The sequence below is a fragment of the Prionailurus bengalensis genome, chromosome B3 (genome assembly GCF_016509475.1).
Source record: "Prionailurus bengalensis isolate Pbe53 chromosome B3, Fcat_Pben_1.1_paternal_pri, whole genome shotgun sequence".
Taxonomy (NCBI): Eukaryota; Metazoa; Chordata; class Mammalia; order Carnivora; family Felidae; genus Prionailurus; species Prionailurus bengalensis.
In genome coordinates, this window is record NC_057355.1 from 111,259,534 (window position 1) to 111,276,687 (window position 17,154).

General features: G+C 40.5%; 1 protein-coding gene and 1 pseudogene across 1 annotated transcript in view; both read right to left on the minus strand.

Annotated features, from left to right (window-relative positions):
- The window catches only part of ESR2 (estrogen receptor 2), a 56,462-nt gene extending 39,630 nt beyond the window's left edge, over positions 1-16,832 (minus strand). The window contains exons 1-3 of the mRNA XM_043556332.1: positions 16,380-16,832; positions 13,890-14,062; positions 641-757 (exon numbers count right to left, since the gene is read on the minus strand). Coding sequence (XP_043412267.1) covers positions 641-757; positions 13,890-14,062; positions 16,380-16,798 — 709 coding nt within the window. The 5' untranslated portion in view covers positions 16,799-16,832. The remainder of the gene's footprint in view (positions 1-640; positions 758-13,889; positions 14,063-16,379) is intronic.
- Positions 1,004-1,126, minus strand: LOC122469658 (annotated as a pseudogene).
- Positions 16,833-17,154: the final 322 nt, after the last annotated feature.

Here is a 17,154-nt window from a genome sequence, read left to right on the forward strand (position 1 = left end):
CCCATTTTTCTTTTTTCTTCATGTACGTATACATGTATGTGTGCATACACACACATACGTATGTTTATACGCATATATGCATACGTAGATATCATACAACAGAATCTGCGTTCTGTGTGCTTTCCATGGTTCTATCATGTTTCTGACACCTATATGTACCTTTTCTAGAAAGCTAATACAGGGCTAGGCATGAATCTTTCCCATAGCTCTCCAAGTAACCCACAAGATATTCTACTTTTCTGTCACAGCTTTGACTGTGGACATTTATCTGAACTTCATCCTTAGACTTTGCAAGGCCTCGGGCAGATGGTCATCCAGCCCATTTGAGCACTTTGGTTTCTAGAGCTCCCTAAACCCAGCAGCAGTCTACTGTGTTGTCAGACCACCTGAGCTGTAGAAAGTTCTTCCCTATATTGGGCCAAAATGTGCCTCCTGTGACTTGTTCCTGTTCACCTCAGCTCTGTCCTCTGCTCAATGCCCCCTCCAATGTGGCAGCGTACAAATACTTGATGATAATTACCAAGTCCTAACTCTCCTCCCATCCAGGCTACACGTCCCCAGTTCCCCCACCTGTCCTGTTTGAAGGAGCCATCGGCACACCCCCCCATACGATGAAATGAAACAGGAAGCGAACACTCACCACACTTCACCATCCCGACCTCATAGCACTTCCGAAGTCGGCAGGCCTGGCAGCTTTTGCGCCTGTTCTTATCTATCGTGCACTGATTTGTCGCTGGGCAAATATAATCGTTATGTCCTACAACGGAGGAAAAAAACAAAACAAAACAAAACAAAACAAAACAGGCAGGCTATTGTTACAATATTTTGATTACATGTCTTCCTGGTCAACAACACTGATAATGCTACCCAGCTGAGAGGTAGGGGGCATCTTCTTAACGATAGGTATAGGTACAAAGGCCAAAGTTCAGCATCATAAGCACCTTATTAGTGAGTATAGAAAATCCAGGAATATCTCCATATCCTACTCTTTGACCAATAGGCTATTCTCTGCATGTTCTTAGAATTCTCAAGAGATGCATTAGAAATATTCTCCTTTGGTTTCAATTAGCAATAATCGTGCCTCGGATAAACCTCATTGGCTACAATTCTGCCACTGTGAAAAGCTGAAATATTCTCCTTTGGACAGGGAAAGTAAGACAGTCGTCTGAAATTGGTTCTGCAAATCACAGAACACCTCAAGGATAGTACTTGCGTATCAGGTCACCAAATTCAATTGCTTACATTCTTTTATACATATCCCTCTTTGGGATTTAGCATGATTTTTTTTTTTTACTTTTTAAAATGTTTATTTATTTTTGAGACAGCGCATGAGAGGGGGAGGGGCAGAGAGAGAGAGGGAGACACAGAATCCAAAGCAGGCTCCAGGTTCTGAGTTGTTCACACAGAGCCGGACCCAGAGCTCAAACCCACAAGCTGTGAGATCATGACCGAGCCAAAGTCAGCCGCTCAACCCACTGAGCCACCCAGGCGCCCCTTATGGGAATTCATAGTCAAATAAGAGAGCGAAACTAATCACTAAGGGGATAATGAAATTAGCAAACTGAAGAACCAAAAAAACTGCCACTTGAGGCTGGCTGTGGTTATTGTTCTCAGTTGCCACTGCCTCCCGCGGCCCTGTGACCCTGCAGTGCACTAGAGCAGCCAAAGTGTGCTCGCCTACCAACTGACGTTGAGTGTGGCCATGAAACTTGCTTTAGCCAATAGTATGTAAGTAGATGGGATATTCCAACAGTCTGGCTTGGCCGCTGGAGCCAAGAAGAGGCCCTTTGAAAAAAAGGAAATGCCTCGGGTAGTTGCTGGTCCAAGGAGAATAAGGAAATGTGCAGACTGAACTCCACCCAGAGTTCAGAGCTGAGCCTTGTGAAACAGATGCACCCTACCCGACCCCTAGAGCAAAAAGACATTGTTCCACGATTGCACCAAAATCGAATTTTATAATTCTCTCCCACTTTAGGTAGATTCCAGTAACACTTGTTCAACCAAACACAAATTGAAATTCAGTTGCCTGTGGCTTTACCACCATTTCCTGAGCCAGCCTGGGGTAGCAGCAACGGCAGAGACTACAGCTCTTGAAGAGATGCAAACGCCCTCTCAAGCGACCTTCATCCCGGCCACACACAGGAAGCCTGGCTCACCAACATTCTGACAACGTACTGATTCCCAGATACTTTATCAACATTTCATTGAATCCCATAACTTCCCTATAAAGAGCTATCATCCCCATTCTATAAAAGAAAACATGTAACTTCAGTCGAATCATCTTAAGGTTATGGTTTTAGTATTCTGTGATGCGTAATAAATTTCTACAAACTTACACACTTAAAACCAAACCCACTTATCTCGTTTCCACGAGTCAAGAATCCAGGCACAGCTTACTCTAGTCAGGGTTTCAAAAGGCTGCAATCAAGGTGTTGGCTGGGCTGTGGTTTCATATGAAGCTCAGCATCCCCTTCCAAGCTCATATAAGGTGTTTGCAGAATCAGCCATTTGCAGCTGTGGGGCTGAAGTTCTCATTCACTTGCTGGCTGTCAGCAGGATGCTGTTGCCAACTCATAGAGGAACCAGTTCCCTGTCCAAAAGCAGTTCACAGCACGATGTCTGCTTTCTTCCAGGCCAGGGGGGGCACATCTCTGACTTCCCATGTGTCTCTCCATTCCAGTATGATGGAGTCTTACATAATTATAGCATAATCACGAGACTCCCCCATCACCACTTGCCATATCAGGTAACCTAACCAAGGAAGCAACTCTCATATTTACAGGTTCCACACACACGCAAGAGTAGGAGGCAATATGAGGTATGGTATAAATCTTTTTTAAAGGAACAGATAATTACTTGTTATTGCTTTTATGATCACTTAAAACATTAAAAAATAAATTATATGCTAAAAGTCAAGATACATTCCCAATTAGAAATTTTCAGTTGTCTGCTAAAACATAATCTTTTATGGCTAGAAGGTAAATGTAACCCCACAGTACTTTCCATAGAGGTATCAATCTTTTAAGGACCTTCTAAGAACTCAAAGAATAATACATGATGTCATCCTTTTTGGTTTTATAGAGGTTTACAATAAGCATTTAAGGGACAATGAAAGGTTCACTTTTTTACCTCATTTTAAAAGACCTTTTTACTTAAAAACAATGAGAAAGCATAGTAATATGAACACACTAAATAAAAATAGCCTTGGGGCGCCTGGGTGGCTCAGTTGGTTAAACATCCGACTTCGGCTCAGGTCACGATCTCGCGGTCCGTGAGTTCGAGCCCCGTGTCGGGCTCTGGGCTGATGGCTCAGAGCCTGGTGCCTGCTTCCGATTCTGTGTCTCCCTCTCTCTCTGCCCCTCCCCCGTTCATGCTCTGTCTCTCTCTGTCTCAAAAATAAATAAAACGTTCAAAAAAAAATAGCCTAGAAAATGTCTTATACAAGAAGGCCAGGGTAATTGAATTCACTTCTGGCAAAAAAGGGAAAAAAAAGTCCTTAAACTATACGAACTACCTCACGTATTAAAATGGTTTTCTCAGGGCGCCTGGATGGCTCAGTTGGTTGAGCGTCCAACTCTTGATTTCAGCTCAGGTCATGATCTCACGGTCGTGACACTGAGCCCTGCATCAGACTCCGTGCTGAGTGTGGAGCCTGCTTAAGATTCTCTCTCTCCCTTTCCCTCTAACCGTCTCCCCCACTCACGTTCTCTCTCCCTCTCCAACAAAATTAAATAAAATAGTTTTCTTGTTTCATGCAACAACCTGAGAGGCATGCTATTCCATACTAACAGAACTGACAGAAAAGTTCAAAGCAGAATAGGTAGCTAATTCTTAAAGATATAAAGCTTTATAGCAAAATGTGCTTTTTATAATCTGTATACAGGTAAAAGGTTATCTGTATACTCTACAAAATTATTGAGTCTGAATACCTGTCATCATTCATATCCATAGCACAGAGGGGAGAGACAGCACTGGACTGAGATCAGAAGATCTGAGTTTAACTCAGTTCAGCTTCCCGATTTTGTCATTTCAACGATAGAGCAATGTTTATCATCCGCACCCTCCCTGGCACGCTTATCCCTCAACAGCAGGAATCAACCTTGTGTTTTGTTCCCTCAGGACATCCTTTGTGGCTTCAAGGCCAAATGAATCCCAAGTAATGGAATATGTGCCTCCAAGATAAGGAATCTGCTGTATAACCTACCAGCTGTCAGAGTTTCCCATTGAAAGCTCAGACTCCAAAGTTGTAAGAAACAAAGAATTAAAGATCTTTGAGCAGCACTCAAAAAGATTATAACTTTCAAAAGACAATGATAAAAGGTTCATATGAATATCAAAATGAAAGTGAATAGAATAGTATTACTATTATATATGGACATAAAAGAAATAGCCCAAAAGAATGAAATTTACAGAAATACCTCTGAGAAATGTATTATATATATGTGTGTGTAACAAAACTGTATACGAGATATAAAAGACCTAAATAAATGGAGACATATTCTTGATGTGAAGACTATTAAAAAGATTTATTCCATAATAATTCTTAGGTTTAACAAAGTCTCCACTTTTCTTAACATTATGGATGGGAGGACACTTAATAAAATTATTTTAATATTCCTATGTATGAAGAAACCAAGGAAAATAGCCAGAATACTTTTAAAACAGGAGATATTTATACTGGCTTGTATTAAAATGCATTATAAAATTATACTAAAAAAAAGAAAACTATAATAGTTAAAATAATGTGGTGGTACTTCTATAAGAATGAAGCACTAGACAATAGAACAGAATAAAACATTAGTATATAAAAGACCTTAATAGGTCATAGAGAGAGAGAAAAAAAATCAATGAACACATGAAAAGATGCTCAAAATCATTACTAATCAGGGAAACACAAATTAAAACCACAATGAGACACAACTGTATACCCAATAGCTGACAATATCAAGTTTTTACAAGGATGTAGACCAACTGGAAGTCTCATAGTCTGTTGTTGAGAATACAAAATGTTTCAACCACTTTGGAAAGCAGTTTGTTAGGTTCTTATAAAATTAAACATACACTCATCATACAAGCAGCAATTCTACTCCTAGGTATTTACCCAAGAGAAACAAAAACTTTGGTCTAGAGAAAGGAAGATGCATGAATATTCACTGAAGTTTCATTCAAAATAGCCTAATACTAGAAACAACCCAGATGAATACATAACCCGTGGTACATCTAAATACTGGAATAATCCCCAGTAACAAAGAGGAATGAACTACTGTACATGAAACACAGATAAATCCTAAAAGCATCATGATAAATGAAAGAAATGATACACAGATGATTACATACTTTACGATTCAATTATAGGGCATTCTAGCAAAAGGCAAAACTATAGGGACAGAAAATAGATCGATGGTTACAGGGCCTTGGGAGGTTGGGGGACAATTGGCCGCAATGGGCCTAAGGGAACTTTTTGGGCTGATGGCAATATTCCATATCTTTTTTTTTTTTTTTAATTTTTTTTTCAACGTTTATTTATTTTTGGGACAGAGAGAGACAGAGCATGAATGGGGGAGGGGCAGAGAGAGAGGGAGACACAGAATCGGAAACAGGCTCCAGGCTCTGAGCCATCAGCCCAGAGCCTGACGCAGGGCTCGAATTCACGGACCGTGAGATCGTGACCTGAGCTGAAGTCGGACGCTTAACCGACTGCGCCACCCAGGCGCCCCAACATTCCATATCTTAATTATGGTGGTGGTTAAATGACCACATGCATTTTCAAAATTCATAAAACTATACAAATAAAATAGGGGAATTTTATTATATGTAAATTGTATCTCAAATTCAACTAAAAAAAATAACCTCCCATATTTAAAAAAATCAATGAAAATAAAGTTATTTAATAAAACAATGTGAAGAAAATTGACTAAGATAAGTACATTTAATTTTTTTTCTTTTTAGCTTATTTTATTGAAGTATAATTAACATACAATGCTATATTAGTTTCAGGTGTATAACTTTTTTTTTTTTTTCCAACCGGAAGACTGGTTTATTTGGGAATAAAAGAGAATTAGAACCCAGAACAAACAAGCTGTGGTAAGACCACAGGCATGGCTGGGAAACAAAAGCTCAAGTGTATAACATTTTGATTCAACAATTCTATACATTACTCAGTGCCCGCCATGTAAGTGTAGTCACCATCTGTCACCTTACAACATTATTACAGTGTTATTAATTATATTCCCTATGCTATATTTTTCACCTGTGACTATTTTAAAATGATCTTTTTTTTTTTACGTTTCTTTATTTTGAGAGAGAGAAAGAGAGAGCATAAGCAGGGGAGGGGCAGAGAGAGAGGAGAGAGAGAGAGGATCCCAAGCAGGCTCCACACTGCCAGCACAGAGCCTGACATGGGGCTCAAACTCATGAACCATGAGATCAAGAGTCGGATGCTTAACTGAGTCACCCAGGCGCCCCATCTGTGACTATTTTATAACTGGAAGTTTGTACCTCTTAATTCCCTTTATTTCACCCATCCCCCACTACACCCCCTTCTGGTAACCACCAGTTTGTTCTCTGTATTTGAAAGTCTGGTTTTTTGTTTCTTTGCTCATTTGTTTTATTTTTAGATTCTACATGTAAGTGAAATCACATGGTATTTGCCTGTGTCTGACTTATTTCATTTAGCATTATACCTTCTAGATCCATCCATGTTGTCACAAATAGCAAGATCTCATCCTTTTTAATGGCTGAGTAATATTTCTCTCTCCCTCTCTCTCTCTCTCTTTCTCTCTCTCACTCTGTGTGTGTGTGTGTAACTTCTTCATCCATTCATCTATTGATGGACATCTAGATTGCTACCATATCTTGGCTATTGTAAGTAATGCTGTAATAAACACAGGGTGCATTATCCCTTTTTGAATTAGTTTTAGTTTTCTTTGGTTAAATATCCAATAGTGGACTTATTAGATCTTTTGGTAATTCTATTTTTAATGTATTGAGGAACCTCCTTATTGTTTTCCACAATGGCTGCACCAGTTTATATTCTCACCAACAGTACATGATGGTTCCCTTTTCTCTACACTTGTTATTTCTTGTGTGTGTGTGTGTGTGTGTGTGTGTGTGTGTGTGTGTGTGTTTTAATTTTAGCCATTCTGACTGACTTATTTCAGCCATATCTGATTGTGGTTTTGATTTGTATTTCCCTGATGATTAGTGCTGCTGAATATCTTTTCATGTGTGTATTGACCATTTGTTTTTTTTGTTTTTTTTTTTTTTCAACGTTTATTTATTTTTGGGACAGAGAGAGACAGAGCATGAACAGGGGAGGGGCAGAGAGAGAGGGAGACACAGAATCGGAAACAGGCTCCAGGCTCTGAGCCATCAACCCAGAGCCTGACGCGGGGCTCGAACTCACGGACCGCGAGATCGTGACCTGGCTGAAGTCGGACGCTTAACCGACTGCGCCACCCAGGCGCCCCGTGTATTGACCATTTGTATGTCTTCTTTGGAAACATTTCTATTTAAGTTCTCTGCCCATTTTTCAATTGGATTACTATTATTTTTGTGTTGAGTTGTAGAAGTTCTATATATGTTTTGGATATTAACCACTTATTGGATATATCATTGCAAATACCTCCTCCCATTCAGCAGACTGACTTTTTCTTTTGTTGATGGTTTCCTTTACTGTGCACAGGCTTATTATTTGGGTCTAGTCCCAATAGTTCATTTTTGCTTTTGTTTCCCTTGCCTCAGGAGACATATCTAGAAAAACGTTGCTAAGGCTGAGGTCAGATTACTGCCTATGTTTTCTTCGAGGAGTTTTATGGTTTTCTGTCTCGCACACATTAGGTCCTTAATCCATTTTGAGTTTATTTTTGTATGTGGTGTAAGCAAGTGATCCAGTTTCATTCTGTTGCATGCAGCTGTCCAGTTGTCCCAGCACCATTTATTGAGGAGAATGTTCTCTCCCCGTTGTACATTGTTGCCTCTTTTGTCAAGGATTCATTGATCTTATAATCATGGGTTTATTTCTGGGTTCTCTATTCTGTTCCATTAATCTGTGTGTCTGTTTTTGTGCCAGTACCACACTGTTTTGATTACCATAGGTAAGTAGTATGTATCTTGAAATCGGGCACTGTGATACCTCCAGCTTTGGTCTCCTTTCTCAAGATTGCTTTTGTTATTCAGGATCTCTCATACAAATTTCAGTGTTATTTGTTCTAGTTCTGTGAAAAGTGCTGTTGGTATTTTGATAGGGAATCGATTGATTACTTTGGTTAGTATGGACACTTTAACAATATTTGTTCTTCCAGTCCATTGGCATGGAATCTCTTTCCATTTGTTCATGTCATCTTCAGTTTCTTTCATCAGTGTTTTATAGTTTTCAGAGTATAGGTCTTTCACCTTCTTGGTTAAGTTTATTCCTAGGTATTTTACTATTTTGGGTGCGTTGTAAATGGAATGGTTTTCTTAATTTCTCTTTCTGCTATTTAGTAGTGTATAGAAAAACAACACATTTCTGTATATTAATTTTGTATCCCCAACTTTACTGAATTTATTTTATTTATCAGTTCTAATGGTTTTTGGTGGAAACTTCTGGGTTTTCTATGTATAATATCATGTCATCTGCAAGTAGTGAAAGTTTTATTTTTTCCTTACCAATTTGGATGCTTTTTATTATTTTCTTGTGTGATTGCTTTAGCAAGGACTTCCAGTACTACACTGAATAAAAATGGGGAGAGTGGACATCCTTGTCTTGTTCCTGATCTTAGAAGAAAAGCTCTCAGTTTTTCACCACCAAGCATGATGTTAACTGTGGGTTTTTCAAATATGGTCTTTATTACGATGAGATATGCTCTAAACCTCCTTTGTTGAGAGTGTTTATCATGAATAATGATAATATGATAAATACATTTCATTCTTATTCAATATACAAAAAGAATTGAGTGTCCATTCTTGGTTGCTGCAACACATTTTATATTAGGGGATGTGAAAAATGTGGAGTCCAAAAAAAATGATCATTTATACGTTAAGCAATTGTAAGGGCACAGAGCACTACCTCTTTCCCTTCTGCACACTTAGAGTGTGACATTCCTTTCACCTTTCCCAATAGTTTCTTGACCCATGTGGTAGGAAGGAATGATATATGGAAAGCAGAGCAAACTCCCTTATCATTGTAATCAGCCATAGTCTAAGGGTTCCAAGATATTTCAGGTAGAGATTTTTTTTCCCAACAGCAAATAAAAAGGATCTTTTTCAAAGGATATAGTTAGTTGTATCAGGTCAAGATTTCCTTAAGGAATAACATGCTGGAATCTCAACAAGATAGAGAATTGTCATCATATCAAGAGTTCAGTTCTGAATTTTAGATATCTGAATTGTTTTTACTATATAAATAGGGAAGTGGACCTGGCCTTATAATCTACTACTGCAATTATCATAAATAAAAATATCTAAGCACTAAATATGTTAAATACAGAATGAAAAGCTTGGTGTATAAAAGCAATTATAAATAAGCAAACAATACAATTTATGTTTTGATAATTCGATGACATATGCTTTCTTTATCTGTGATGCTTTCTTCTTTTAATGAGAAAATTAAGTTTGGAAATGGCAGAGGGCCCTCATCCACCCAACTATGAAGATTTAAAAAAAAATTTTTTTTAACGTTTATTTACTTTTGAGACAGAGAGAGACAGAGCGTGAACAGGGGAGGGTCAGAGAGAGGGAGACACAGAATCGGAAACAGGCTCCAGGCTCTGAGCTGTCAGCACAGAGCCCGACACGGGGCTCGAACTCACAGACCACGAGATCATGACCTGAGCCGAAGTCGGCCGCTTAATGGACTGAGCCACCCAGGCGCCCCCACCCAACTATGAAGATTTTAAAGGAAGTAGATTTAAATGAGATTAGGATTAGAAGAAAAATACAAAGAAAAAGTAAAGGATGTTGCTATCTCAATGTAGAAGAGATAGGGAACAACTAGAATATCCTAAATTTGCATGATGTTTATACATGACCAAATATTTTCACATAACCAACTCCATTTCATTTTTAGAATAACTTTGTAAGTATCTCCATTTCACAGAGGAGGAAACAGACTAGAAGGTAAAGTCATAGAGCTACTAAATGGAGGAGTCAGGACAAATAGGTGGCCATCTATACAGCAGGATGAATTTCAGGGGATCTACAGGAAGGCAACTCTTTACCACTAAATTCTACCCTTCACCCCCTCTAGATTTGATCAGGAGCCATCCTACCATCATGACTTTTAAACATGCCAAATGTTAAACATAAGTCAAAGGAAGAAACAATCTTTGGAATTCCTAATAAGCACATTTTTTCCAAGCTTTTTCTTCACAAGGGTTATAACTAGGGATTTCTGGGGTAGATGGTGGAATAGGAGGATCCTAAGCTCACCTTGTCCCAAGGATACAACTAGATAACACCCACATCAGTGTTAATAATACAGAAAATGACCCAAAGACTGTCAGAACAGAATCTCCACAGATAAATGTAGAGAAAAGGCCACAATGAAGAGGGTAGGAAGGGTGGAATGGTAGTCAGGAGCTAAACAGACCTGTGGGACTGTCCACAGCAGGGGAAGGACCCACTGGCTGGGAGTGGGGAGAAGAACAGACTATCATACCAGGCACCCCAAGTACGGGGAATGCACACAGGTAAGACAAATCCCCATTAACATTTGGCTTTGAAAACCAGAGGGGGGTAATTTCATGAGTTCTTACAATCAGGGGGGCTTAACAGATGGCACTTTAAAAATCAGCGCACTTGATTCTGAGAGCTGGGAAGGCAACAGGAAATGGAGACCCTGCCCTTAAAGAAACAGCACAACAAACAGCCCCATGGAGGTACAGCATAGAAGCAGCTATTTGAAAAATGCCTGGGGTATATGAAAGGGAGATTGTTTACTAATCTCAGAGTGTGTGCTAGAGTGGCAGGAATCATTGGGAGATTGTTCCAGGAACAAAGGAGCTGGTGGGTGCCATTCCCCTCCCCCACACCCCAGCCTAGACACACAGACACCTGCAAAAACCAGCACAGTCCCAATACCCTCTATATAACTTGCTAACAGCAGGCCTGCCATGGTCCATGTTCTCCTGCAGACTTGCCCTCTCTAATACGCCCTTGGCCAGAGCCCATCCAAAGAGCTGTCACAAGCCTGACAGCATACAAGCAGCCCTGAGAGGGGCCAGCACCATTCCAAAGTGACTCCTGACCTGGGTAGAGGGAAAGATCACCACACCAGTCCAATTGTGGCCCCAGCAGTGGGTTGGAGGCAGACATCTGGTCTTAACTCCTGGCCCCACCCACCAACAAAAGCTTCTCAAAGGACAACTCATGAAAAGTGCCCTGTAGTTCAGTGCTACCACATCTCTCGCAAATGCCTGGTCTGACTCAGTTCAAGCCAAGGTGGCCCCAGATTGGCTCACTAAAAACAAAGGGACCCAACTCAGCCCACAATAGGCAAAGAGAGCCATTGCAGACAACAGGACTGCCAAAGCACCTTGGCCACTATATAGTGGGTGCACACAACACACAGAGGTGACATCCTTGAAGACCCAGGTGTGGTGAACAGAAGACATTGCACCACAGGGCACTACAGGACCTCTTGTTCATAAAGCCACTACTTTCAAGAGCAGGAGACGTAGACTTTCCTGACACATAGAAATAGACACAGAGAGTTAGACAAAATGAGGAGACAGAGGAATAAGGTCTCAAATGAAAGAAGAGGACAAAATCATAGCAAGAGACCTAAATAAAACAGAGATAAGTAACATGCCTGATAGAGAATTTAAAGTAATGGTCATAAAGATACTCACTGGACTGGAGAAAAGAGTAGAGGACCTCAGTAAAACTCTTATCAAAGAAATAGAAAACATAAAAAAGAACCAATCAGAGATGAAAAGTTCAATAGCTGAAATTAAAAATACACTAGAGGCTGGGACACCTGGGTGACTCAGTCTGTTAGGCATCCAACTTCGGCTCAGGTCATGATCTCGCAGTTCATAAGTTCAGGCCCCATGTGGGCTCTGTGCTGACAGCTCAGAGCCTGAAGCCTGCTTTGGATTCTGTCTCCCTCTCTCTCTCTGCCTCTCTCTCTTTCTCAAAAATAAATAAACATTAAAAACTTAAAACACACACACACACACACACATACATACACACACACACACACACACATACTAGAGGGAATAAATAGCAGACTAGAGGAAGCAGAAGAATGGATCGGCAACCTGAAGGACAGAGTAATGGGGAGGAATCAAGCTGAATAGGAGAGAGAAAAAAATAAAGAATGAAACTAGATTTAGTGAACTGAACAACACCATCAAGCATAATAACATTTGAATTATAGGGATCCCAGAAGGAAGAGAGAGAAAAGGAGACAGAAATTTTGTTTGAAGAAATAATAGCTGAAAACTTCCTGCATCTGGAGAAGGAAATAGAAATCCAGATCTAGGAGGCCCACAGAGACCCCAACAAAATCAACCCAAGGAGGGCCACACCAAGACACATAATAATTAAAATGGCAAAAAGTAGTGATAAAGAGAGAAATTTAAAATTCTGAGAAAACAGATTCATAAAAGAGAAACCCCCATAAGGCTGTTCACTGATTTTTCGGCAGAAACTCTGCATGATATACTCAAAGTGCTGAAAGAAAAAAAACAAAACAAAACCCTGCAACCAAGAAGACTCTATCCAGCAAGGCTGTCATTCAGAATAGAAAGGGAGAAAAAGTGAGGCACCTGGGTGGCCCAGTCGGTTAAGCAGCTGACTTTTGATCTCGGCTCGGGTCATGATCTCATGGTTTGTGAGTTCGAGTCCTGCATCAGGCTCTGCACTGACAGTACTGAGCCTGCCTGGGACTCTCTCTCTCTCTCTCTCTCTCTCTCTCTGCCCCTCCCCTACTCTCTCTCTCAACATCTCTCTCTCTCTCAAAAAAAAAAAATAATAATAATAATAATAATAATAATAAAATAAACTTAGAGATTCCCAGACACAAAAGTTAAAGGAATTCATGACTACTAAAGCAGCCCTATGAGAAATGTTGAAGGGGACTCTTTGAGTGGAAAAGAAAGACCATAAGCAGAAGAAAAATGGGAAGCACAAAAGCAGTAAAATTAAATATATCTATAAAAACCAGTCAAGGAATTCACAAAATAAAAGGATGTAAAGTATGACACAGTAGATTTAAAACACAGCAGGGGAGGGGAGTGGAGGGAGGAGTAAAGAATGGGTTCAAACTTAAGAGACCATCAACTTAAGGGGCACCTGGGTGGCTCAGTCGGTTAAGCTGAGTCCGACTTTCAGCTCAGGTCATGATCTCACAGTTTGTGAGACCAAGCTCCGCATCGGGCTCTGTGCTGACAGCTCAGAGCCTGGAGCCTGCTTCCGATTCTGGGTCTCCCTCTCTCTCTGCCCCTCCCCCACTCATGCCCTGTCTCTCTGTCTCTCAAGAATAAATAAGACATTTTAAAAAACATTAAAGACAAGAGAGACCATCAACTTAACATAAAGTACCATATGCATAAGATGTTACATACAAACCTCATGGTAACCACAGATCAAAAACCAGTAACAGATACATAAGAGTTGTAACTAGGCCTCTCTTCCCAAGAAAATGGTGATGGGTGATGGTGGGAAGAGATCCGTTCAAGTTCTGGGGCTCTGGGGTAGAGATCCAGAATTAAAGATAAGGGGCTCTATGCTTGAAACATCCTACTCCACCATTCGCCCCATCCCCCAACACACACGAGCCTCTCGACTGCTGTACTTTGTGTACCAAACAGGCCAACGGTGAAACTTCTGCCAGGTCATCTGCAGAGTTATTTGAAAGCAAAAGCGGAAAACTACAGAAGCAGCTAACAATACTCTTGTACCTTGAATGCTTCTTTTAAAAAAGGCCTTACATCCTTCACACGACCAGACTCCATAGTGATATCCAGATGCGTAATCGCTGCAGACCGCACAGAAGTGGGCATCTCTCTTTGAACTTGGACTAGTAACAGGGCTGGCACAACTGCTCCCACTAACCTTCCTTTTCAGTGTCTCTCTGGGGGCAAAGAAAATATTCATTGTAACACAGCATTAAGGGGAAAAGATGGACTTTCTAGAAAAAAAATATAGCACGAACACTGCCTAATTTACCTCTGCCCTCCAGAGCTCACAATAAATAAGTTCCAGGAAATCTGATCAAGCACGACCTTTGTTGCTGATATCATGAGATCCAGAAAGAGTCACACTGTTGGGAATGACTGATGTTTGAAGGTAGTTAGGTGAGCCTATGCCCATCCATGCAATGCTGAGGGTCACTAGTAACTATAGACGGCTGGTTGTAGCCATCAGATTGCACATCTCTGAGTGTAATAAGTGACCAGAACAAGTCTTACCCACAGGTCTGAACTACAAGCAGGGTGTGCAGTGGCCTTCCATAATTGCTAATTCATCAACACTGCAAGGATGGACCTAATCTCACCTAACCATTTTCAAGTATCAGTCATTCCTAAGTGGTGCTAAATAGCCCTTCAGAGTTCCCATTTAAGTGGGCAACAAAAACTTTCATTCTGCAATTTAAGATGAAGGTCTAGAGTGAAAATAACTGTAAGAGGAGTAGACTTTAAGTGACATCGAAGTGAACGCTATACTCTGGTTTAGAGAGAGAGAGAAGGGGTAGGGAAGAGTAGAGAAGGGTGGAGAAGGGCCGGGAAGGGCAGGGAAGGACAGGAAAAGGCAGGGAGAAGAAAAAGAGAGAAAGGAGAAGAGAGGGGGAGAAAGTGCACACACGCTGGTGCTCAGAGAAGTTTCTGAAGGAAGCAGGTGTGCAGTGCTGGGGAGAAGGGCAGTGGCTTCCACAGAGGAAGGGACAGCCCATGAAGGCAGTATTAGCGGACACTAAATGCATACCCGGCTAGTTCCTAATCGTGCTAAGCCATGTTTCTTTTGGAAAGGAAATGTCAGAGATATAATTGATTTATAAACGAAGATAATTATACTACGGGTTAATTTACCCTATATTAGAACTCTGATTAGATCTCATGATCAGAAACAAAATATTTCTTCCCTTAAAGGCTGAGTGAAAAACAGGACTTTGAAAGAGTTGTCTACATGGGGCGCCTGGGTGGCTCAGTCGGTTGAGTTCCTGACTTCGGCTCAGGTCATGATCTCACAGTTCATGGGTTCGAGTCCCGTGTCGGGCTCTGTGCTGACAGCTCAGAGCCTGGAGCCTGCTTTGGATTCTGTGTCTCCCTCTCTCTCTGCCCCTCCCCCACTCGCACTCTGTTTCCCTCTGTCTCAGAAATAAATAAACATTAAAAAAAAGTTATCTACAATGTTTATATTCTCTTTTACCCACAAAGATTTTAAAAAGGAGAAAAATAAAATTACAGTGTAACATAGCTTTCTCAAAGTGTTAGGACAGCATTTGAAAGTAACAAATTTCAATACCCAACATGCAAGAACTTAATACTTTGGTTGTTTTAGAAATTTATCTCCCCCTCATCCTTCTCCCTACCCGACCTCTTCCCTCCATAGCTGTAATTATCATTAAATACATTACAAATTAAATGGAAATAACCCACGTTACCTTGCATTTAAGAGTACAGATACTCTTTTTAACTTCAAGAAATTGCAACTAAAGTCTACATTTAGTTTCCCATCAATCTTTATGAAATGCTATTTTAGTTCACTGTCAAAAACTTGTGCCAATCATTGCCTGTCTTTTCAGGCTTCATGTGTCCAGTCCATTTCATTGAAGCAGTAACACTTCCCCAGTTGCTTTTCTCTTGGACACAATGTGCCATGAACACTCAACTGTGATTTCACTACAAGATAAGAAGCATCTAACTTGAAAAGAAAGTAAAATTTTCTTTTTTTTACTTTTTATTTTTTTGAGAGTGTGCAAACAGGGGAGGGGCAGAGGGAGAGAGAGGGAGAGAGAAAATCCCAAGCAGGCTCTGCCAGAGCAGAGCCCCATGCAGGGTTCGATCCCAGGAACTGTGAGATCGTCACCTGAGCCGAAATCAAGAGTCAGAGGTTCAACCGACAGCCCCCCAGGCACCCCTAAAAATTTCTTTTTCAAACCCAAGTCACTTCATCAACAGAAAAGCGATTTTTTATTTCAAACTCTAATGTCTAAAAACCGTAGTCATGATAGTGAATTTTCCCCAGAACCCAGATCTACAAGCTTACTTTTTAAATGAGGATTAGAAGAGAATAGATATTCTAGAATTCAGAATATATGTGTTAGGTGCTCTTAGTAATCTATGTGATGAAGAAAGACCTGGAGTAATGCATATCTTTCTTCTCACTAAATCATAAAGTGATTTGAATAATGCCCCTGAAGTACAATTCAGAATAAAGGCTGGACTTACCTGTGTACAGGTAAGGTGGGTTCTAGTGACCTTGCTTCACACCAAGGACTCTTTTGAGGTTCTGCATACAGAAGCGACGACTGGCAATGGATCGCTAAGGGAGAGAGGTGTCCAGGGGTTGGCCACAACACATTTGGGCTTGTGGTCTGTCGACCAGGTCCACCTTCGGAGTTACTGGCACTGCTGGGAATACCGTAATTCATCACAGTAGGGCTATAGAATGTCATGGCTGAATATTCATGGCGGCTCTCCACGTAGGAGGACGGTATATATATGGGGCCATGCTCCAGGGGTAGGATGGGTTGACTGCAGTTGTAGGAGGCAGGAGAGTTAAGGCTAGATGGTGAGTTTTTGATATCCATGTCTTGAATAGGTAACAGCTGAGGAAACTCTTTGTGAGAAGAGGCACAAAGGGACATTATAAGTTTCTCAAAGACTCGGGGGCTGTAGAGAAAAACAGAAGACATTTCTAAATTAGAGCTATAGGCCTAACTATTAAAAATGTCCACACATATTTCTTACTTACACACACACAGCTTAGAAACACATCCTGAAAGACAGACAAAAAAAAAAATACTAACCTCAGGGGGCAGGAACTCTCATTTGCTACTTTATTCACTTTTTTTTTTTTTATCACTTTTGTTGTTGTTAGCTCCAAGAATTTTTTTAACCACAAGAATTTATTATAAATACTTTTTAAAATTAAAAAATGCAGGATTAAATTAAAATGCCAAGGGTTTCTTCCCCCCTTCTGGAACTAGGTAAGTGTATTTAA